The 24,820-nt window shown below is 46.4% G+C and overlaps 2 protein-coding genes across 6 annotated transcripts in view; one reads left to right on the top strand and one right to left on the bottom strand.

Moving 5' to 3' along the window:
- Positions 1–24,820, bottom strand: part of Tbcd (tubulin folding cofactor D) — a 156,773-nt gene that overhangs the window by 83,307 nt on the left and 48,646 nt on the right. The gene's annotated exons all lie outside the window — the stretch shown is intronic.
- On the top strand, positions 9,188–18,166 carry Znf750 (zinc finger protein 750). The gene is made up of 3 exons (XM_039087573.2): positions 9,188–9,805; positions 14,897–16,508; positions 16,623–18,166. The coding sequence occupies exons 2-3, from the start codon at positions 15,082–15,084 to the stop codon at positions 17,326–17,328; spliced, it is 2,133 nt and encodes a 710-aa protein (XP_038943501.1). The 5' UTR covers positions 9,188–9,805; positions 14,897–15,081; the 3' UTR covers positions 17,329–18,166.

The raw sequence follows: 24,820 nt of genomic DNA, 5'->3' as shown, positions 1-24,820 counted from the left end.
TCCCCTTACCCCCACGAGCCCAAGGTGTCTGGGTAAAGCAAGCAACTGGGTATCAGGAACTAGATCGGTCTGTTCACAATCAGTCCTTTGCACAACAACAGAGACCAGCAAGCATAAAAATGAGATCAGAGAACAAAACACACGGAACTACCACAAGGGCACATGAAGAATGACTGTCAAGTGCACCAGGAACTGTGGCCCAGTCTCAGTGTCCTGCTGCCACAGCTAGCCTGACGTGCTAGAACCTGTGTTCTCCTTCCAGCAAAATCGGCTGCACAACTCCCCAGTAAACGCAGTAGGCCACACACCACCACCACCAGGAAGCCTGGCTAGGAAAACACGGGAGGCAGGGTTGGATAGTGTGAAAGTAAGCTCAGGGAGTGGAAGGTTCTGATCAGGTAGCAAGACTTCTCACTAAATTATTTTTCATCAATGCGTCAGCAAGTTGGCTCAGTAGGTAAAGATGTTTGCCCAGGGATCTACATGATACAAGCAAAGAAAACACCCCCAAAAAGTTGTCCTTTGACCTCCACATGTGTGCTAGGACATGCATGAAAGACATACAAAATAAAAATAAATGAGATTTAAATTTTTCATCCAACGGCATAAACACCACCACAGTGTCTAAAATAACAGAAAGATGTGGGTAGTTAGGCACCCTGAGTGCACTGCAAAGCCAAGATACTGTCACTCATGCTCAGATATCACAGGTCAGGTCTGGCCCTAAGCTGATTTCCACTTTGGAAAATAAATACAACAAACCGTGTAACACAAGTTGGGAGGTTTTATAATGCACATGGCTCCTACAGACGCCTGAGCAGTAAAAACTGGAGCATATACCACCCTGACATGCTAACACTTTCCCTTACTGGACGATACATTAGTTCACACAAAATACCAACTCTGACTATGTAATTGCCAAATAAAAGCAAAAGGATTAGAGACATTCTAAAGGTCTGGAGTGCTGCTTTGCTGTTTTTGAGATGGGTCTCACGATGTAACCCTTGGAACTCATAGAAATTGACTCTCAATTGTTCAGAGTAAAGGTGTGAACCACCAATCCCAGTTAAAAGCCGCCCCCCCCCTTTTTTTTTTTTTTGAGACAGGGTTTCTCTGTATAGCCCTGGCTGTCCTAGATCTCACTCTGAAGACCAGGCTGGCCTCAAACTGAAGAGATCCACCTGCCTCTGCCTCCCGAGCGCTAGGATTACAGGTGTGTGCCACCACTGCCCAACTAAAAGCCCATTCTTAATACGTTTGTGCATGTATTTAGATATTCATATGCATACTGACAAGCAAAAGACACTACAGAGAATGGTAAATATATATTGAAGTTAACACAGATACTGTCAAGGGAATAAAAGCAACGGTGTGGGGCTGTGAAAGGTAGCTTGGTTCCCGGCTGAGCTAAGACTAGAAGCTGCAGGGACCCTGAAGGGATGGTAGGGGCTGCAGCTAGTGACAGGGGCCTGGTGTCTGGGAACCAAACAAACAAGTTTGCCTGTTCCCAGACACCAGGCCCCTGTCACTAGCTGCAGCCCCCCAATAGATCTGTGGCCATCAGTCATGTAAGGGTAACACCCCAAAACCCCCACAGGTAGGAAAGGACCTGACCTGTGGGCTCCTGTAGGCTCAAGACAGATCTCCATTTTAATGAGGTACCTAAAGCCCTGGAGGGCTTAGCCAATAAGCTTTCCTTCCCAGAGACTCCTCCCTGCAAAAGGTATTTAATCTCAGGCCCACCCTGAGAAGTGGGTATGGTTTTACTCATCCATTTTCAACCATAATAATAAATACCTTAAAACCATGGACTGCCTCTTTTCACAGGGATCTGCTATGGGGAGCCATGGAGAAGGCCTTCCCCTACAAAGCCACCTTCCTAGTCTCGGATAAAAGGCCTCTGTGCATGCCCAGCCACAGACACCAAGCTCAAGCCAAACTCCTGTGGTCAAGCCTAGGATTCTCCCCATGGGACCAGTTGGAGCTCCTCCCCCCTTGCCTTCCCCCACCCCCAGCCCCCACCCCTGAGCCAGATCCAGCCCTCAGGCCCAGATTCTGTTCTCAGCTCTTCTGGGAGTCCAAGAACCTGGGAACCCCACAGCCCCAGCCTCATTATTGCAGGTCTGGGGATTCTGGAACCAACTCCAGCTGTCCTGCACCTCAGACTGCACTTTCCCACCCCCCCCAAACCCCCACACCCACCCCCTGGAGCAGTGTCCCCGGGCTTCCCTATGGCCTAACACCTGCCTGGTGACAACATGGGGTAAGCCCAAGTCGCTGCCCATGTCCTGCCTCCCCAGTGGCCATGCAATCATGTATGTAGTGAGGGTTTATATCCATACTATGTACACTCCCCAGGAATGTCAGTAAACACCTGAAACTCTACCACTAGGCAGACGGGGGCAAGTGGATCACAAGTTCAAGGTCATCCAAGAAACATACCCTCTCTCAAAACACAAATGTCTCTCAACATCCCCTCCACCCATACATATACACCAAGTAAGGGCTGTTATTTGTTTGTTTGTTTTGTTTTGTTTGTTTAGTTGTTCGAGGTTTGTTTCTTTGGAGACATTATCTTACTAGGTAGACCAGGGTGTTCTCCTGAGTGCTGAGATGATAACATATGGGCTACTATACTATATCCAGCCAAAACGAAATGTATCTATTGAAAAGACTTTTGGCTAAACAGATACACAGCCACAAGTATGTGAGAAGATGCTCAAGATCATTGTCACTGAGGCAAAACGGCAAGCCAAAATCACATCAACATACTCCTCCATACCCATCGAATTGGCTATAAACGTTGGCTTCCTTTCTCCAAAGGCCCCAACATTGGCACACCACTACTAGAGGCGTAAGATGGCCCAGTGCTGTGAAAAGTAGCTTGGTGGGCAGGACTGTCATGTGATCTGGTATGTACCAAGCGGGAAGACGGGGGAACTGTCACTCGGCCAATACTGCTGTAGATGTGCGCACAGCAAAACTACTTATGACAGCCAAGAGGAGGAAACAACCCAAACATCACTGTGCCCGATCTTTAAAAAGGAATGAAATTCTGACACATGGGGGTGGGCTCTGGATTCGCTGTATTCAGTGAAAGAAGCCAGATTCAAAAGTTCTAACTTACTAACTCACAGGGACAGAAAGTAAACGGCAGTTGCTGGCGGTGTTGGGGAAATTAGGCGACTGTGACTGGGATGGAACAAGAGAGAAGCAATGGTTGAGCCACCCTATACCCCCCACGTGTCACTGATTCAGTGGGTCTAGAAGACAGTCCGATTAGTAAAGGAAAGCCTTGCAAGAGAGTGAGGGAACCTGATTCAATCCCCAGAACCCCATATTAAAAAGAAAAAGGCAGGCATAGTGGCACGTGCTGTCATCCCAGTGCTGAGATGAAGACAGAAAGCTGGGGGACTACTGGACAGTCACACTAGCCTGCTGGAGACTCCGGGCCAATTAGAAACCCTGTCTCAAAACACAGGGTGGAAGGCCAGAGAGCCGGTCAGTGGTTAAAAACACCTATGACTCTTGAACAAGACTCAAGTTCAGTTCCCAGCACCCATGCTGGGTGGGAATTCAAGACCCTCTTCTGGGCCTCCACAGGCACCTGTATACATATACACAACTTAAAAATAAAATCTTTAAGAAAAAGGTGAAAAGTGCCCAAGGAATGACACCAGAGATTGGCCTCTGGCCTCCTCACTCCTGTGTTTACACATGCCGTGTAAACCCACGTGTGCATTCACACATATATACACAAAGAACAACTTTGTAGAACACTAAATGAAATGTTTAAATAAAAGATGAAATTATCAGGCTTGGCGGCACACACCTTTAATCCCAGAACTCAGGAGTTAAGAGGCAGTTGAATCTCTGAGTTTGAGGCCAGCCTGGTCTACAAAGTTAAGAAAGGAAGCAGTGAAAAACATTACATAGGAAAACAGAAGAGGAGGCAGATCAAAATGAATGTTTTGAAAAAAAAAAAAAAAGGTAAAAGGTAAAAGACTCTCACTGCAACAAACTGAAAGTGAGAGGCTCAGGACGCAGCCAAACAGAAAGAATAACCTTGACGATAAAGCTTGGTGAACAGAGTGACACAGCAGACAGCAGATAATCCACTCTGCAGAGGCCAGTCAGGGAAGAAGGGTTGAGGGTATTACTATCATATTTCTTACAGTGATAGTATGTGTAGCACGAGGAGAAAAAAGGAAATCTTTGTGTCAATTTTTAACTTTACCTGTCCCCGTTCAGTTTAACTAACTTCTGTGCATAGCTGTGAGCAGAGCAAATGTGCCCAGGACATCTAAGTCCCGAGCTATACCTGGAAGACCAACAAGTCCCAGGCAGGGCCAGAAAACAAGGCCCCAGAGCTGCACTGCTGGCCTGGGAGAACAGACGGGTGAGGAAAACGGTGGGAATCCTCAAGACTTGGCCCAAGTTCACAAACCCCAACTGAGTTTCCCAATCAAAGACAAAGCCAGCCGCTGCGCTGCGCAGAGTTTCAGGTTTCCCTTTAGACACAGAGCATCAGTGCCAACCAACACCAGGAGGGACGGGAAGAACAAGGGACTGTTTACACAAACACAAACAAAAAGCCTTTCACCCTCAATCACTCGCCCAGAGGGCTCTTGAAGAGCCACGGGAACCTGGTTGCACACAGCTCAGAGGCAGAAGAGCCGGAGAGCATGTGCCCTACACAAGCTGCCCACAGGCCACGTTCTGGTGCAGCCAGGCCTCCCACCACAGGGTGCCATTCATCGAGACACCACTCACCCTCATGGGCCTGAGTACATCAGACTCAACAAAATAAAGTCTCTCCAGTCTGTAAAAGCCTACAGTGGCATCACCTTAATCAAGAAATTAAAACTTAAGTGGTGGTGTCACAGCCATCAGGTTCCCTAACTCTACAATCGCCCTCTCCGGGGAACACATGAACAGTAAAACTTTCTCACACACTTTGGCCCTACCTCACTAGAACTGCCCAGCTAATTCTGAATTGACAAACTAGGTGACAGTGTAAATAAAGCCCACGGACAGTCTTAGTTTTGTTTAAAATAAGGAACCCAGTACACCAGGCATGTTCAAGCAACAGCAGCCCATGGGGTACACACAACCACGGAGGTGGGAGAATGATAAGTGCAGCCCCAGCCCTATTTAAAACACTGAGACGTTTTGTTGGTTTGGGTTTGGGTTGGGGTTTTGGGGGTGTTTTTTTGGAGGGGGGTGGTCTTTGGTGTTTTGTTTTGCATTGCTTTTGGTAATTCAATTGCAGGTTCTTGAGCATAAACTCTGTAGACAAGAACTTTGTGTTCCAGTGTCAAAAGGTTGCTCAGACCTGAGTCCTGCAGTCTGTGTGGCAGCACTAAGGGCTCCACTGACCTCCACTACCTTCTACCTTGTGGCAGGTAAGGACCCGTAAGGCTGTGGGATGGGACACAGGCCTCATTGGTCAGTAATCAGTGATCACAGCCCACATCTGGCCAATCCTGGAGAGGTTCTAGGCAGTAAGAGCACAGAGGGAGGAAAGTGGACCATCCCCATCTTGGCCAGATGCCCTGCTGGGCCTACAGAAGCTCTGAACAGCTCTGTCTACTGAACGGCAACACTTGCCCCCTAGGCTACAGCTCCATGTCTGTCCTGTGGCTTTGAGCAAAACAAGAGCAGTGCCTAAGGCCAAACCCAAGTCTAGGAAAGTGTCCAGACCACTAGGAACAGCTTTCCACAGTCTAGCCCGGACTTACCTTAACACAAATGGAATAGGAGAGAGGCTTGGGAAGCAGATGAAGGCAAGCTGGGATGGGGGCCATCCATCACCTCAGAGCTAGCTCAAGACCAGGACTATTAGGGGCTTAGCAAAATAATTTGTTTCCCTGGATAGTCTCTCACTACTACAATCCTAACCAAAAAGAAGTTCCAATTAAGAAACCCTAAAATATAGATACCCTCTTCAATGGGAAGGAAGCCATGGAGGCAAGGCCAAAGACAGACTCTTAAGTCTCAGGACAGGCCCTGGGCCTTCTGCTCTTTATTCCTCTTAAAAAGCTCTGGAGTACATGGCTGCTACAAACCCCAGAACCATGTGCACTCCCTAGGAATCTGGAACTGGGCAGGATGGAACTGCTGTTGTCCTCCTATCACCCAAGGACCCAATCATGTCACCAGCGTAGAGCTCAAGTTTAGGGGAGGCCAGAGTAGAGAGCCTCAGAGTGAGCTGCCTGCTGCCTAGAACTGCCCCTGGGGCATTATAGAGCACTGGGAAGCTGAAGCCAGGCTTGTGACATCACTAGAACAATTTCCACTTCCTTTTTACTTTCCAGATGTTCCTCGAAAAAGGAGCACAAAAAGTTGCAGGAAAATCACCTTGTGACTATTTGTAAGGAGGTTGGAAATATAAGTGACTTCCCTTCCTCCTTCAAAGACGTTTTGTGAGAGAGGCTGCTGGGTGAATTGCTCAACAGACCTGGCAAGACTGCTGACCCGCTTCCACACTGCACAGCCCTGCACTGCATGGCAGGGGACTGTCAGCTTAGCCCAAGCACAGGTAAGACGATGTTGAAGGGACAGGAAGGGAAGTAAGAGCCAAGCCGTGCTGTGGAGGAGTTCCCAGGCTAACCTAACCACACTGCTCTGCCTTCCATGCCCTGCAGGACAGCGTGCCACAGGCGGTTCCCGCAGGGACCCAGGAAAGGAGTCTCTGATGCAGCTGAGCAGAGTCACGGCATTACCCATACCCGACAGCACCTGTCTGCATATCCGGTTGGGATGCTGCTGTCCAGTGGGGCCAGCTGCCCCAAACACCCACTCTATACCCCAGCTTACCTCACATGTCACATGATGAAATTGTTACCTACCAGACTAGGTTCCTGGGTCAAGTTACTTAACCCCTCTGTGCTCATTGACCTTCTATGAAGCAGGTGCTCAGCAGTTCCCGTGACTACAGGAATGATGCAAGTAGCACTCAGCACAAGGACCCACATGGGAGATGCTCAGGAGATACCAACTGCCACTCCCAGTCCTCTCCCCTAAGATCTTACTCACTCCTCAGAAACTTCATCAAGACATCTAGGTCATGTAGAGGACTGAGACCAAACATAAGGCTTCAGACCTCACTAACGGCATAAAAAAGAGCTCCTCTTTTTTTTTTTTTTTTTTTTTTTTTTAAATCAGTGTGTGTTTTGCCTGCACATGCATACCTGGTACCTTCAGAGGCCAGAAGAGGGCATCAGATCCCATGGGACAGGAACTGTAGTTTCAAGCCACCGTGTGGGTGCTAGAAATTGAATCCAGGTCTACTGATAGAGCGGCCAGTGTTTTTAATGCTAAGCTATCTCTCCAGCCCCATCCTTCACTTTCTAAGGCATAAGGGAAGAGGTCAAAGAGGACAGGGAACATAGCAACAGAAAGAACCACTAGGAGGCTACAAGCATATGAACCTTCTGTGAGGGACCAAAGCACTGCCACTCCCTGGCCTACACAACAGAACCCATCAAAAGCCCAAGGTCTTGGCTATTATCAACTCTGAGAGTTCTTTCAACCAGCAGCAGTTAAGAAGCCCCACTCTACAAGCAGACAGAGTTGGATCCCTACATAGAGTCCCCAAGCCCTCCTATCCTGTGAGAAACTCACTGAAATATTCAGAGCAGTTAGAACAAGGTATCAAAGCAGGGCCACTCAAAACCCTCAGAAACCAGAGATCCTCACTGTGGAATATGCTTCGTGGAAATGCCAGAAGATACAGTTAAGGAAACTGAGAATATAAGGAGAAAGACACTCTAATAAAGCTACAGATTGCCCCTAATCAAAACCTAGAGCATGTGGATACCATCAGGCCACAGATGCCAGGCCACGTAGGGAAATGGTGACAAGGCTGGGCCTCAAAAGAGACAATGCTCACTAAATGCCACTCTTCAGGTCAGAATACCTGCTAAGTGAGGTCTCTCCTTTGAAGAAAGCACTGTAACGTAACATTCAGCCAAATGTGTGCTCAAGTGTTTGGGTGTCAGTGTAGCTCTGTCCACGCCGACTACGAAATGCAGAAAAGAAGATACACAGGAGGTTAGAGAGAAGAGGGAAGGAAATGTAGAAGCAAAGATAGGACTTGCCCAAGTGAGAGGGCAGCATAGACTCAAGGAGTTTGGTCCCCACACAGGGAGAAGGGACAGTCGGCCCCCAAGAGGATGTGGGAGGTGACACAGAAGCAGAGTTAAGGGCGGTGGGGGAGGGAGGTCAGTTAAAAACACCTGAAATCAAGGAGTGGAAAATACTCAGCAAAAGGTGAGTGAGAGTGGAGTGGAAAGGGTAAGACATTCATTCAGTAAGTTCCTGCCCACCTTCCTAGAAGCCGGTCTGCCCCAACTGCTCCAGAAGAGAGGTGCATCAGAAATGGCACTAAGATAATTCTCAGCCTTGCCTCTCCATTTTCCTTTCTCCAAGTCCTGAGGCGTCCAAAGACTATCGTCTTCTGTGGAGTCCCATAAAGTGGCAGAGTAGCTAGACTTCACCATACTGGGGAGCCTCAGTAAACACCCACAGAGTAGAAGCACTGCCCCAGGAACCCAGTACAGACCACATCCACCACCACTGACGTAACAAACTGGTGAATGCCTCAAACCAGAATGTAAGGTAACTTGCTGCTCAGCTAGAGATGTGGGAAATCCTAGGGGAACTGCTGTTCTTTTAAGACTGTGCCTTTGGTTTTGACTCTTCATAGAAATGAAACAAAGTAACTAAATTAAGTTTTAAAGAATTAAACATAAAGGTGAAGCCAAGTAAAATCTTAAGTCTTAAAATGGATGTGGGGAGAGCACCAGTGCTCCAACCTTAGGGAGCCTCTCCTGTGTTTTAGTGCTCTGGCCCTTGCCAGCAACCTCGGGTATGACCAAGAGCCCAGCCAACTATCACACTGTCCCTTCCCTGTTCCCAAACTGACAGCACATCACATCCCAGCCTTCATTGCAGCCCGCACAAGCCTTACAGTAAATAACGGGGGGAGGGGGCGCAGCATGTAAAATGGCTCCAAAACTAAAAATCTAAGTTATTGCTTAAAGAGGGGGTGTGAAGGTGAACACACTACCTACGCCCAAATGACAGACAGCACATGTCAGCTCCATAACCAGTACAGGCCCTGGGCATGTTCTGGCAGGTCCCCGGGACAAGGCAGCAAGGTTAGCACCCTCTCTGCCACCCTAGTTCTCCCGGTGACCTCGACAGAAATCCTTGAGAAGAAGGGTAAAAAAATCACAAAAGGGGCCAGAGGCTTCTCTGGGCCTCACAGCAAAAACACTGTGAAACACTGTTAATGCTTTCTTTGGTGACATGTATCGGGCGAGACACATTTGTATTTCTCTGCTTCTAGGTGCATATGCTGGAGTACTGAAGCGAACTCTACACCTGAATCTTTAATGAACATCATCAAACGCTTGTGAGAGAAGTACATCAGCACTGTACTCTGCATCCAGGGATCCTGACTCCTCTACAACTGGGCAGCCCTCACAAGACCCCACACACAGTGAACCTAGAGTCTTATGGGGCACCTGGAGTGGCAGAGGATTCTCTGGGTCCCTGCTCAGTGAGGCTACGTGGAGCTCAGTGGGTGCAAACACTTGAATTGTAGCTGCAGGCGGAGGAATATCAGGTGCATCTCTACGCCCTGAGGGCTCAACTCCTACACTTAAATCCCTCCCACTGGAACAGCCGGCTCCAGTTTCACCGAGCCAGCGAGCCAGCGTGAGAACAGATCCTGCTCCTCAGCCCTCAGCACCTTGCACAGAAGAAGGACTCCACATCCCAGCACTGCCCACCTTCGGTAAGTGCTCACGATTCCTTCAAGTTTTCTTTCAAAACTACTCTGTAATGTGTCTTGAGGAATCTGTCTGGGTAAATCGTTTGCTGTTGTCTGTTCTTTCCTGCGCGCGCTCGCTCGCTCGCTCTCTCTCTCTCTCTCTCTCTCTCTCTCTCTCTCTCTCTCTCTCTCTTTCTCTCTCCATTCCCTAAGGATTACTCAGGACCCGGCAGGTGCATCTTGGGGATGCAGACCACAATTACAGAACTCCTAATGGGGCTGATATTATTCCAAGAATATGAGCAAGCTTGTTTAGAAAACAAACCTTCCTTTCTGCTATAAAACTTATTTTAAAAAACAAAAGATGAAATTATACTATTGCTTAATTGTTCACTACTTTTCAAAGAAATTACAATAAATTTTGACATGAAAATGGCAAAAATCACCTATGTATAGCTATAACTATACAACTGCTTGGTCTCATTTCTAGTTAAGTATCTAAAACTTTTCAAGTTTAAAGTAACTGCTGCTTTGACAAAACCTTTCAAAAACAAGAAAGCAACAAAGTTTAAGTTTTGTTTGGTTGTTAAGGTTATAAATGTGTGGGGGAGGGGAGGGGGGATATGTATGAAAATAATTACTGACCGACTAATCTGGCGAATCTGACCAAATCAGATTTCGTTTAAGCAGAAACGCCTACAGTTGTTACCCTAGCGTTTGCTGAGCATTAGAAAAGGCTCTGACAATTTAAACGGTCTGTTAAAGAAGCATGAGGCTAGGTGAGCTCTGGTGCAATGCCGGTCGGGAAGCCGTGTGCACTCTGTGAGCCAACAATCAGGACCCACTTGTTTTCTGGATCCACACATACTCTTCCACACATACTCTTCCACACATACTCTTCCACAATACTCTTCCACACATACTCTTCCACACATACATACTCTAGAGAACTGCTTTCTTCTAAGGCTATGGCCGTCCTAAGTTCACCTTCATCTTAAAGAACAGAAAGTTTGGGAGGGAGTGGCGGCCAGTTACTGCAAAAGCTCAAATGAAGTAAAACTCACAAATCTCGTTCTTGCGACACCACAGTGGGTAGACGACAGTGGCGTGCCCTTGAGTGGCGCAATAGTGAACGCCACATCACAGTGCTGTAATTATAGCATGCCCTTCACGACGGTCCACCTGCGAGGCTCTGTGCCAGACAGATGGACACCACCAGGAGGAATATTACAGTCTTGATTTGCAGGTCAATTCACAGGACAAACATAGCTGCCTAACCCGTCACATCGCTGTCCTATAAAGCAAAGCTGTAATTACCTCCATTGTGTCCTATCAGAGTTCTTTTAAATTAGTTTCTCTTGTCTGATTTCTAAGTGCAAGGCCCTTAGAAACTTTTAAAACATGCCAGCCACTCACTGTCGCCTTGATACCAGCAGCTACATTGCATGTCCAAACTCAGGGACTGCTGAAGTTTAGTGCTTTAAAGACAAACAGAGCCCTGTGGCCAATCGAAACTACACAGTGCTCACTGTGTGTGGGCAGGTATCCTGGATGGCACACTGTGGGCAGGAGGCAGGCGCTCTCAGTCCAGGGCCATTTCTGAATGCAAAGTCAAGTAGTTGAATATAAGAGATAATGAGGTCTCAGGTCATACAGCTGATGTATTTCAGGGGGGGAAAAAAAAAAAAAGGACACATCTGACAGACCTTAAGCTGCTTACTGTACGATTCAGAGAAGGAAGTCTGGGGCCAAGGTGGTCTAGGGAGGCACATTTGAGAACTGTGGAAAGACAGCCTCATGAACTCCCTGACCATCATATGGGAAGTAGAAGGGAGGAGGGTATGGTGCCAGATAGAATTCCTCTGGGACTGTCTCAGCAGCAAACTCTCAGACGGCCACAGCACCTTCCAGGGATGTATTCCCACAGTGGGAACAGGCCCACCCCAAAAGAGGGAAAGCAATGTCCCCTTCTTATGCCTCTAGGAAAAGCTTCACCTTTGAATACAAATCCAAACTTACTATAAACAGTCAAAGTTCTTGGCTGTCCTGTTTTGGCAACAATGTGCACTTGTGGGAATATTTAACACCAGCAGCTGCCAGACAGTACAAAGTCCAGCAGGTATAAACTGACCAAACAGGACTTATTGTAAGCCTCCGTGCCCACAGACATATGTGCCTGTGTGCGGTCATGGCTGTGGGTTAATTTCTTCATAGTCATAAACCTCACTTGGTTAGGACAGAGAACTCACAGGCTGACATCATCATTCAAAAGCTTACAAAAGCATCAATTTTATCCCACTTACTTCTCTAACACAGTAGTTTTATAGATGAGTTATGCCCGCCTTACACCTGCCTCCAAGCAGTGAGCTCTCTGCTTTAATTAGCAATTGTGAAATCCTGAGGGGTCAGTTTATCCAAAGTTACTGAAACGATTATAGTCGAGCCTCTGCTTCTATATCCATTCCCTTTCAGTTTTAATAAACCTCGGGAATAGTTTCACTCTGGAACAAGAGCTGTTGCTGCTTATCCCACCCAGCCTGCTCGCTAGCCTGGGTAGTAGCAGCCAAAAAATAAAAAGGCAAAGGCTGAAACCAAAACTTCAGGTAGCGTCACACACACACACACACACACACACACACACACACACACACACACACACACACGCATGCACGCACACTCACACACACACTCAGTAATAATCATTTTCTCAGTTATTCTTTAGGACAGCATATTGTGATCTGTAAACTACCTGTCTCTTGTAAGACAAGTAAACCTTTCCACGACAATGTACTTATTTAACACTGTAGATGTTTAATATTTAACCACGGTGATGTGCTTACGTCTTCTGCCCAAAACCATCAGTAACGTTTACTATGGTTGCTTCTCTGAAGGCCCATCATTATTTCCTTACATCCTGAGGGGCTCTTCTAGCCTGTCCAGTATACTCGGGGTATTGTCCCATGTCTGTCCCCAGGAACTGGGAAGCAGCTCACACTCGGCAAATGTTTGCAAGTGTCATCATTCTGATCATGATGCTCCCAGCTAGTGATGAAATCATCTCTCTCAGATCTGTGCCATGACATATCCTATACAGCCATGGGAACCTGACTTGCAGAGGTTCTCACGCCTTCAGAATCAAGAGTGTAATGAGCATGCCAGCACAGGTCCCACTGACTTATCGAGCTGCCCTCATCAGCTAGTCAGACAAGGCTTCTCAGGTTCCCTGACACAGGCAGGGAAAATGCACTCCAGGTATAAGCTGGACCCACAGAGACTTTCTTTACACTTTTCCTTTTAGTAAGAAGGGAAAGAAAAGTCACCAGGCTGTTGCTAAGTGTTAATATGATCAGCCGTTGACACAGGACGTCTGTCCTCACTTCAGCTTCTGCAGCAAAAGTGAAGTCCAGGCAGGACCCGCTTTGACAGCTCAGTCTCCCATACTCCTCTCCCAAAAGAGCCTAGGATCCTAGCTTCCTCCCCGGCACAGGCACCTGACATTCTTATCTGTGATCAGTACTTCATTCTCGCTGCCATGCAGACTCTCAGAGTAGACTACAGCTAAGCCACTCACTGTTCTCCCAAACGACTACTTACGAGCCCTAAGCGCTGATAATAAGGTAGCTGGAGCAGGGCACTTTAGCTCTTTGTGGTCTTTTTCTTGTTTTAAGATAAAAGACTTGCTAAGCAGCACAGGCAGGCCTTGAACCTGAGAACTTAAGACCCTCCGCTTTAGTCTACCCTAAGTGATGGAATTGCTGGTACCACAGTGCCAGATACAGTTTTCTTTTGTGATATATTTAATACACATAAATAAATTAGGAGAGAAGCCAAATAAGACCTGGTAACCTCCTCAGATGTATGAATGAAGCATGTAGGAAGAAGTAAAGAGACTGTTCCTTAGAGAGCCACTCTGCCCCACTGCCCACTACACATGCACACTGGGAACAGGGGAGATACACAGGAGTGAGGACTTAATCATAAAACTTTAGTTCCGTTTCTAAAGATAAGATTTACAGATGAGTATGTCTGTCTAGGTTTAGAGGGCATGGCTTTACATGTTTTTTACAAACTCAGTTTTGTAGCTGAAAAAAACTTTTCTTAAATAATTTCCACTGAAGAAGACCTTTTCACATATCCTGTACAAATCAAGGAACCTGGCCTCGACCTTCACTCTCTACCCAAGGTCCAGCCAGAGTCACCCCAGATGTTCAGGGAGGCAGCTTCACCAAGTGCTCAGTTTTGGGTTAGAAATCACACTATAAGATCTGGGCACAAGGGGCACCTGGGGCAGGATGAATTCCTCCCTCTACCTGGGTACGGCTGCTCTGGTCTCTTGAGAAGGTTTAATCCAAGGAAGGGAGGGGCAAATCTATGAGTTATTCCCAAACACTGGTGAGTGGCAGGACATAAAAGCCACTCGGGGACTGGCAAATCATCCTAACAGCACTGCAAACTGAGTTGACCTAAATGTAGCATTCACATTTGTATTGAGCCAACATAAATGCTACTTACTAGGGCTAAGGGTGTAGTTCAGTGGGAGAACATTTACCCAGTGATGAAACTAAGGACCTGAGTATCACCACCATCACCACCCCAAAAGTACAATACTTGCTCATAAAATCAGCTTTTGTGGTTTTTAGAAGCAGTAGAGTAAGCCCTATGTCTTAAATATTTTTAATTTTAAATATTCACACACAGCATAGATAGCAGCAGCATAGATAAACAGGGCCTTGAAGCACTTCAGCTAAACAATGCCATAGTACATCACTAAGGGTCTGCTCCCATAGGGCACGCAAAAGGGAGGCTCTGGTTACAGAATCCTATCAGAAACCCCAAACAGATGGACCAAGGGGAAGTCCAGATTGCAGGGTATAGATCCCCAAAACTCAAAGGATCACCTTCAACACTATGCTCTCTTGGTCCCCAGGTAATTCTTGCAGGTCAGGCTTAAGAAAAATATCACAGGGTGCTGGCAGCAAGGAGAGCAGACTAGCAGGGGTGCAGGTAGCACCTGCTTTCTAAAGGTACTAGGCTCCTAGTCTGTCTTTAGTGTGACAGTGTAGACTCTGACCCTCTAATCCTGCGCCTGACACCAGTCTCTGTCTGCCTTCACAGATGTAGGTGCCAGACGGAAGGAACTTTCCTTGTTAGGCCCTCAGCACATGGAGCTGGCTTCAAATAAAGTACTAAGAGCAAGAAAGAAGACAGTACTCACCTCCTTCAAAGCCACCACATCCTGGTCAAAGAAGAGACAGCAGTGACCACACACTGAGCAGACCAGAGTCCAAACACAAAGGATAATGAGCCTCCTAAAGGAACGGAAACCAAAAAAGCCACACTATATTCCACGGCCCCCAGGAAAGCCCTTCAAGTACAAATGCTTCCAGTGTCCTTTTACATGCAATGAGAAGTCGCATCTTTTCAATCACATGAAGTACGGTCTCTGTAAAAACTCCATTACTTTAGTGTCAGAGCAAGATCGTATTCCCAAGTGTCCCAAATCTAGCTCGCTGGACCCTAAGCAGACCCACCAGCCAGAGCCCACCTCAAAGCCGGCCATTTCCAAGTCTCTCCTAAATGGACTCTCCAGCTTTGATCCAAAGTCTCAACAGGGCTCTGCAAAGGAGGATGCCAAAGAGAACCTAGAAATGCAGGCTCGGGGAGCCCACAAGGGTCCCCAGAAACCAGCCCTACAGAAAGAAATGACACCAGAAGCCATTCTCAGCACCCAGCCCAGCCTCGACAATGGGGTTAGACCTTCAGCATTTGTTCCAGTTGGGGAGCACAGACTTAGGGGGCCAGAAGACACAGAGGCTCCTGAAATGCTGGCATTAACCAACTCTACCACCAAAGCCACCTCATTCCATGCCAAGTCTGCATTCCATACTCCTGGTTATCCCTGGAAAGCTGGCTCCCCATTCCTCCCTCCTGAGTTTCCACATAAAATCCCACCTACAAAGGGGTTTGGTGCCATCTCCCCCTATATGCATCCTGCAATCCCGGAGTACCCCCCTCCCTTCTACACAGAGCATGGGCTGGCTGCCCTCTACTCCCCCTACCTCCTGACTGGGAACACACCCGAGTGTGAGACCACTTTGCTGTCTGTCTATGGAGCCCAAGACCAAAGACACTTCCTGTCTCATCCTGGGCCAATCCCCAAACACTTGAGTACATCTCCATCAGCCTACGACCACTACAGGTTTTTCCAGCAATATCACTCTAACCTGCAAATCCCTTACGGATTTTACAGACCAGAGTCTGCATTTCCTTCCTACAGTCTCAGGCTCCCATCAGTCACTGGCATCACACGAGATCAGAACCCTCGCTTGCTTGAAGATGCAGCCCTGGCTTACCCAGCCTCCAGTCCCACAGAGTTAAACCTTTCAAACTCCCACAGGAAACACACAGAGTTTGAGAAGGAAAGTCCAGTTCCTGAGGCAAAAGATCCTTCTACAGATGGGCAAAGAGATGCAGAAGAGGCCAAAATGAGCCCCCGAGCAGGGAGCGCTGCCACAGGCTCTCCAGGAAGGCCAAGCCCCACCAACTTCACCCAAACAAGCCAAACATTCGAAGGCCTGTGTGACCTCTCAAACAAAGCGGCCTCCTCGGGGGCCCTGGAGCGACTCCAGCAGCCTGAGCAGAGCCCCACCGCCTTCAAACCTGTCCAGAGGGGCTCAGAAAGTCCTCACTCCCAACCGCCTGCAAGCAGAACAGAGTCTCCAAAAAGGTAAGAAAATTTCTCTTTCAAAATCTCCAATGTAGTTTTGTTCAACACCAAGTTGACCTTGCTCAGAATGCTTTACATGATCATTTTCCTAAGATTTCTCTTCATTTCTTCTAGCCTTCAGGCCGTGAACAGTGACCCTCCGGCCCAGACAGGGAGCAGTACCTCTTTCATCACGGAGGCCCCACCCTCCAGCCCAGAGGACCACTCCAGAATAGGCCCCCTCAATCTCTCCAAGAAGCCGGAAACAAACCCTGCAGCCACTTATGGACCCATGTATGCAAGCAATGCCCAGGCAGACCCTCTGGGCTTCTCAGGGCTGCAGGACCTGCCACTCAATCTGTCTGTAAAGGATCCCTGTAATGCCTGGGCTCCAAGGCCTGCCCTCCCTGGCCCACCACAAGGTGCAGAACCTCCTGTGCCTCCAAAGACTGAGACAAAAGGTTCTGAAGACAGGACAAGCCATGTGGAGACAGAGCAAGACGAGGCCCACAGCAGGACAACCCCAGATGTACACACGGTAGACAGCAGTGATGAACAGAAGCAGACAGCAGCTGTAGCTCTCTGTCAGCTGGCAGCCTACAGCCCAGGGAATGTCCGAGTGGGTGATGAGGAAAGCCCAGCCCAGGAGTCCACCCATCGAGAGGTGCCCACCCTCAGTTCTACAGAGAACCAGGAGGCTCAGTGTGACCTCAGACCCAAAGGACAAAAGAGGACAAGTCAAAGGGATGCAGGAAAATCCCAACAAGGAACTAAAAAGCCAAAGCTGAACGACACTGTACCGAGAGTGCTCACTCTACGCAAAAGAACCCGGGTATCCTGAGGCCTCACGTGCGCTTGGTGCTGTGGCTAAAGAGATGCTTTTCACACCACGTTCCAAGCAGCAGCTTCAACTTTTTTGCTTTTTGGAGAAGGTACCATTTTGCCATGTTGCTCAAGCTGAATTAAACTTGTAGTCTTCCTGCCTCAGCTTCCAAAGTGCTGAGCCAACCAGTATTTCCACAGTTTACCTTCACTTCTTATCAAGTCAGTTTTTATAAATATATTTTTTTCTTTTCTCCTCAAAAAGGACAAAAAACTGTAATCTTGTTTTTTTTTAACATTAAGATAAATATTAAAAGGTGTTTCTACTTCTGGTTGTAAAAAAAAAACAAAAACAAAAACAAAAAAAAAAAAACAACTGAATGGCTTATGCTCTCCGAGACGGATGAATTAAACTGGGGTTTCCTGTTTTGTGACACATCAGGGAAATACACAGAACTATCTCAGCAGTTTGAGTAGACTTCTAGAAAAGACCTTTTACAAGTACTATTTTTGAGGACTAAAACGTATACTGTTTTACTGTGTTCCTTTTAAATATAGTTATGTGTTTTGATGCCAGAAACATCTTCAGTTTAAACATCAACTGTTACATATAAGAAATGTTATGATTAGTTCTAACTGAACCGTCCACAAATATCTAGCGGCCGATTTTATGAGTAATTTATTTCCACCAGGGAAGTGTACTTCTGGTAAAGGTATGATCACTTTATTCTATTTGCTTACGATGTCACAGCAAACTTTCTCACTTAGGCCTGTGTTCCACTCCCTAAAATGCTGTACATGTTAATTTCCCAATAAACTCATGTGTGAATGTTGAGAACACATAAGGCAAAAATCAACATAAGCTCTATGGTATTCTTTAGAGTGTTCTGCCTTAGTATTCAGCAAGAAAGAGCTGACAGCTGAGACAGCAATGAAACGAAGAAAGTGCTTCTGGGATTCGTAAATAAGTCAGTAGTCATAGAGTCCAGGCATGCAGTAATCATCTCCCGTGGGGCTTTTCAAAGACCATCCAGGAGTCCTGAGTCTCAGAGTGCCTGGAGGACAAGATCAGGAGCCCTGCCAACTAATGCTGCATGTGAGGAGCTCCACTCCTCTCACTCTCCAACAGCCCTTCTACTGCTTCTGGACAGAGGCAAACCTTTCACTCCACATGCTAGAACCAGATGCAGGCGCTGAGCGGAGCAGCTCATGATTCCTTTTTGAGAAATCCTTTTGCTCAGCCAGTAATTCCCAGCTCCTAGCCAGCCCCAACAGAGGATGCCCTGAGAAGCTTACCAATATTCTTTCTACCTTCAGATGTTGTTAGAAATAAACACTTTGAAACTGCTTAGATGCATATAAAACTTCAAATACCAACATAAAAGAGGGATGCAAGGTTTTCCCAACAGTTATGGAATACATAGGCCAGTGCTGCAAACCATTTCTAACGGTGCAGCAGGTTTCCCACTTATGGAAGCAGGAAAAACCTCTGCTAAACCTGGCAAGACAGGAGGAGCCCTTTCCATCCAAGGAGCTAGGAAAGGCCTTTAGGTCCATCCAAACCACCACATATATTAATCCAAACTTACTCTCTTAAGATAAAAAATCAGCAATTATCCAGACTGACTCTTTTTTTTTAATGTTTGGCAAACAATAAAGACCTGAAGGAGAGGAATGAGGAACCGAACACTATGGCCCATGCTCATGACCCATGCCTGGCACTTACAAAGTCTTCCTGGCATGCTTAACCCACATAAGAACTCAGCCCTCCACTCGGGCCCGAGACTCTGAAGTATGATGGCTACCCTACCCACTGCCTATATCATTTTAAATGGCAAACAGGAAGAACCTAGCCAGCTGCCTCCATGCCTGGATGAAGCATGAGAAACCTCTCTTCCAAACAGGAGGTGATCAGCCTGCAGAAAAACACCGTCCTCCATGGACAGTTGCTCCAAGGGTAACTTTGACAGCATACTCATGGCAGCTAGAGTAGGCATTCTATCTGCCTACAAAAGGAATCTCCACAATACATTAAAACACATGAGCGCGCACGCACACACACACACACACACACACACACACACACACACACACACTAGAGTCTTAGTTGTTTCCCAAGTACTACCTCTACATTCACATTACTGACAAAACTAAAAGCAAGCTTTCAAGATGAGTTAAACAGAACCAACACATGACCTAGTAGCAATCCTAGTGCCTGCCAGACACACTACACAGACCTAAAACAAAGAGGCACTCTCACCTCCTCCCCACAGCAGTCAGCAAATGGGATCATGGGGAGAGTAAACACACTGCAGTATCACTCACTTACAAAAGGAGGACATTCTTAGGCATGCTACGATGATGACGGGTCTTGAGATCTTTACACATTATGAAATGGGCCAGCCACAAATGGCAAAATATTGTACACACTTTGTACCTACATGAAGACCCAAGAATGGAAAAAAAAATAGGACTAGGAAGTAGACTGGCATTATGTGGTGTGGGAAACAGGTTATTTGGAACAATAGATGACTTAGAACCCAATGTATGAGATGGTTGCCCAACGGCATTAACAGAGTTCATACCATTGAGCAGAATGCCTGGAAATGACAAGTTTCTGTTTTATATATTTTTAACATGAGGGTTTTTTAAATTAAAATGTAACATACCAAAATCCATTGAATTATATTTTATATGAGCAAACTGTAAGGTAGGTAAACTGTATCTCAAATTATATTTTAAAACAAAAAGCCTTTTAAACAATCCCAACAGTGGTCAACTGTGATTTGTTCTCTTCCCATATCACCTTTTACAAGGCAGGAAAGAATAGATAGATACAAAATACAGACACTCCTTCAAAGAAAAAAAGTACAGGGGACAATTCACCCAGCAGCAAAGTCAAAGACACCACTATATAAGTCTCCATTTTCTTACAAACTTGGGTGTCTGGCAGCTCAAAATGGCACATATGCTAAAACTAAACAGTGCAGTTCTGGGCATTGGTCAACATGGCCCCGCCCACCTGTTCTAGACATTGGTCAACACGGCCCTGCCCCAGGGATCTGCTCGCCTGGGACATGAAATGCCAGATATCCCACATGTGTTATTATCAGAGCAAGAGGGGATCTCCAGCCTTCCTGTCTCCTCTCCCCATCTCTCTCACAAGCGTGCTCCTATCAAAGCTGTTGTATATTTAATTCTATATGGCATTTGCTACTTAAGAGGACCAAACAGATGCCATAACGCCATCCGAATGGTCCTTGTTGAATGATGTCATGCAGTGAGGCAAAAAGGAGTTCTGGGCTCAAGTGCTAAGCTGGCCAAAACTGATAGGATCAACTTTTGCAGAACCCTGGATACTAATCAAATATGTATCACAACCAGAGGAATGCTAGAGGAAGGAAGCTACTTAGATTGAGTGCTCACAGATACTCTATCATATCATGTATGATGCTGAGATATGGGACAGATTGTAGTCACTAGGACTGTGGACACAATGGGCCTCAGTACATCCTAAGAGCAACTGCCTGGTTGTGTGGAGGGACCTATTAAAATATTAAAATATTCAAAATATTCTGTTTTCAACGGAAACAAAAATTGTAAGGCACGAAAAGAACTGAAAAGTGTATCACAAACACAGGGGAAAAGACAACTCTGAAACAGCCTAGACATTTGGACTTAGCAAAGACTTTTAAAGTGCTGAAAGGAAACCGGAGATCGTATCTGAACAAACTCAAAATGTCAACAAAGAGACAGAAGTTCTGAAGCTGAAAGTCAACGGTTGAAATGCAGGTTCTCTAGAGGGGCGATGACTGTCAACTTGACAGGGTCCGTAATTACTTAGGAGACAAGTCTCTGGGTGTGTCTATGAGGGAGTTTCTAGACTGAGTTAACGAAGACAGAAACCCATCCAAATGTGGGACACATAGTTCTATGACCAGGAGTCCCGGACTAAAAGGAAAAGGTGAGCTGAGCTCCAACACTGTCTCTGCTTCCTAACTGCGGATGCAACATGGCCGGCTGCCTCACACTCACTCCTGCTGGCACGACTTCCCCACCAAGATGCACTGTACTCTTAAGATGTACTTTTGTCAGGCGTCTGGTCACAGTTTTAGGGAAAGGAACTAATACAGGGGCTTATAGTCAGATCTGCACAAGTAAAATGCAAAATCACGGAACATAGAAACTAAAATCATCCAATATGAGGAGCAGGAACAAAAATAATAAAGGAAAAGGAATAGAATCTAAGAGACTAGAGGAACACAATGGAGCACAACTACACAGCTAAAATTCAGCTCCCAGAGTGAGACAAGAGAATGAAATGAAGGCCAAGCACATCACAAGTTTGGAGGAAAAATAGGGATCTACACACTCAAGAAGCACTTAACACACAAGCACAAAATCCTCCATTGAGCAAAACAGCAAAAAGGAGATAAAAGGTTTTAACCCAACATCCAAAGAGATAAAAAGGTTTAATTTCAAAACATAAAATGGGGGGGGGGGGGAATCAACCACAAAATTAGGATTACAGGTATACACTCTACCAGAATATTAACACCAATCAAATATAACCACAGAGAAAATAGAGCCAAAACTTTAGACAAGCCTTCCCAGGCTAATCATGATACCCTATGGAATATTCACAGTGCACATGGTTCAAAGAGCAACCCTGACCCCAAAGAAACAGAAGGAATAAAACCAGGACCAATAAAGCATCTGGATCACCTGAAATAAAAGCTAAGTGGTCCTTTGATAATGGCCCAAGTCTTTATCCACCAAAGCAAAGATCAAAAAACAAACTGAGGCACAATATGCGGGGGATATGTATGGAAATGTTCTCGTGTGTGTACATGAAGATAACCTGGCACAACTCTTTAAAAGATGGCCAAGCTGCTCCTTCTGAGACTCAGCCCAATAATATAGTCTACTGTCCATATGACTGTGGTAAAGACAATCTGACTTCCCCAAAGTCACTTCCTCCCCAATTTCAGCATGCACCAGGAAGCTTGCCATGTCCTCTGGGACAAAAACCAACGTTCTGGCTACCATCATGCTCATCTGTCTACACTTTATCCTCTCCTGGACCACATTTATCCAGGTTTCTTACCACAGATACGTGCTTTTCTTTTCTTTTTTCTTTTTTTTTTTTTTTTCGGAGCTGGGGACCGAACCCAGGGCCTTGCGCATGCTAGGCAAGCGTTCTACCACTGAGCTAAATCCCCAACCCCGATACGTGCTTTTCTTAAGAGACAGGGTCACTGAAAAAGTTTGAGGCTGACCTCAAATTCACTGTAACCAAGAACAGCTTTCAATCCCTGATTCTCTTGCCTCTAATTTCCAAAGGTTGGAATTGTAGTATTTTTGCTTTCTGTCAATTTAGCAAAAATTGTTACACGGTGGATATGAAAAGACGCCAAGTGTTCAGCTTGGTACCCTCAGTTATGACCGTAAGCAAATAAGACCACTCTCAGAGGAATAGTGTGAGGTCTAACGTAAAATCATAAAACCATCCTTAAGATGCTCAGAATTAGTGTTACCATCTTCACACAGGTTCCAGAGCCCCTGTCAACCTTGTCATGATGCTTCCCCCGTCAGGACACAATACAGCATGCCCCCGGCACAGAAAGAACGTCAATGAGATTCAGTTCACATGGAGGCAATGCAGGGCAGAAGGACAACTCCCAACAGAAAGATCATGGACTAACGTAATCCACATCATGTTTTACAGTTTTAAACAGCAGCTAGACACTTCTCACTCATGACACCAATAACACGCTTATCCTCACTCCAGCTGGTGGACCACTGATGTCTGAGGTCCTGAAATATGGCCCAGTGATATTTATACAAGCTAGTCCCACAGAAGGAAACCAAAGAGAAGCAGTACTAGTTAGTATAGGTTCCACAGCACAGCCGAGTTATAGGTTAACTAGGTCTCCACAGCTGAGCTATCTGCAAAGACCTGCTTGCCTCAGGAAATGAGCTAAACCAACACATGGGCCTTAATGCTCTAGGAAACCTTCCCAGTCCCCCCAAAGGCCACGTCCAGTCCTTCCTAACAAAGGAGGTAGACCCAGCTATAAAAACAGCCACCATCTAGCAAGACCTTAGAATAGTTTCAGACTTCCTCCTTGGTTATCGGGACACACAAACTAAGCCATGGTAAGGTGACTGGCATTCCACAACAAATACCATGGTAATTACACTTTTGGGGGGGGGGTTCTTTTTTTCGGAGCTGGGGACCGAACCCAGGGCCTTGCGCTTCCTACGTAAGCGCCCTACCACTGAGCTAAATCCCCAGCCCCGGTAATTACACTTTTTTAAAAGAGGGAAGACAAAATTAAATACTGATGAGAATGTGAGGAAAGCGGGGTCTCACACATGGCTGGTGGGAACATAGAACATAGACCCCCTAACCCTAACCCTAACCCTAACCCTAACCCTAACCCTAACCCTAACCCTAACCCTAACCCTAACCCTCATACGACATAATAAGACTGGGCCCAAACCCTCATATCAAGGTTGGTTGTGGCAACCCAGTAGGACGAAGAGTCCCACGCATAGGCAAAAGAGTCAGAGACACCCCCATAGGCCAGACTCTTGCAACATGTCGAATTAGGCTATGTTCAGTGGATATCCCTGGGAGGCCTAGCCTGGCCTGTCCTTCCTTCCTTCCTTCCTTCCTTCCTTCCTTCCTTCCTCCCTCCCTCCCTCCCTCCCTTTCTTCCTTCCTCCTTTCCTTTCTTTGTTGTTAAAGGAAACAGAGGAGGAGTTGACCTGGGTGAGAGGGGAAGTAGGAAGAGTGACTGGGAAGGGTGGATGGAGGGAAAACTGCGGATGTAACGTATGGAAGAAGAAAAGTTTAAAACAGAAGAGCCTGGTCTGCGTCTTGAACCGATCCATCGTTTCCACTCCCAGATCTACATTCAAGACAAACAATAACACATGTCTGCGCAGAAAATCAAACAAATGTTCACTGCAGCATTACTCAAAAAGTCAAAGGTGGAGGCAACCACAATGGTTACTTCAGCTGATAAGACTATAGACGAAGCAGTGGTTTCTTCCATTCGGTGAAATCCCCATCGGCAGGCAGCAAAGGAATGGGGCACCACACAGTGACCGTCAGAAAAATCACACAAAGTTCAGACACAAAAGAACACATACCCACCTGTCCAATGAAATGTCTGAAAAGGGCAAAATAGAAGAGCGACCAGGGGACCAGAGCGCCTAGGGCTGGGAATAGGGTAGGAGTGGCTGCTCTGTAATGCAGAATTTCAGCCTGAGGCACAGAAAATGTTCTGAAGATAAATTACCTGATGTTGCACAACTCCGACTATGTCAGAGACCACTATAAAGTGTAAGTGGGTAGACTATACAAGTATGTAAATTATTGCAATAAACTTTGGTTTTGTTTTTTTTTTTTTTTTTAAGCTGAAAGGCTAAAGAGAATGCTTTTCTAGAAGTCCCTTACGTCCCAGTACCATTACTGACACTACAGCTGGGCATTAGTGAGT

The sequence above is a fragment of the Rattus norvegicus genome, chromosome 10, assembly GCF_036323735.1.
Source record: "Rattus norvegicus strain BN/NHsdMcwi chromosome 10, GRCr8, whole genome shotgun sequence".
Lineage (NCBI taxonomy): Eukaryota > Metazoa > Chordata > Mammalia > Rodentia > Muridae > Rattus > Rattus norvegicus.
Note: the sequence above shows the minus strand (reverse complement) of the source record. Positions and strands in the feature narration are given on the sequence as shown.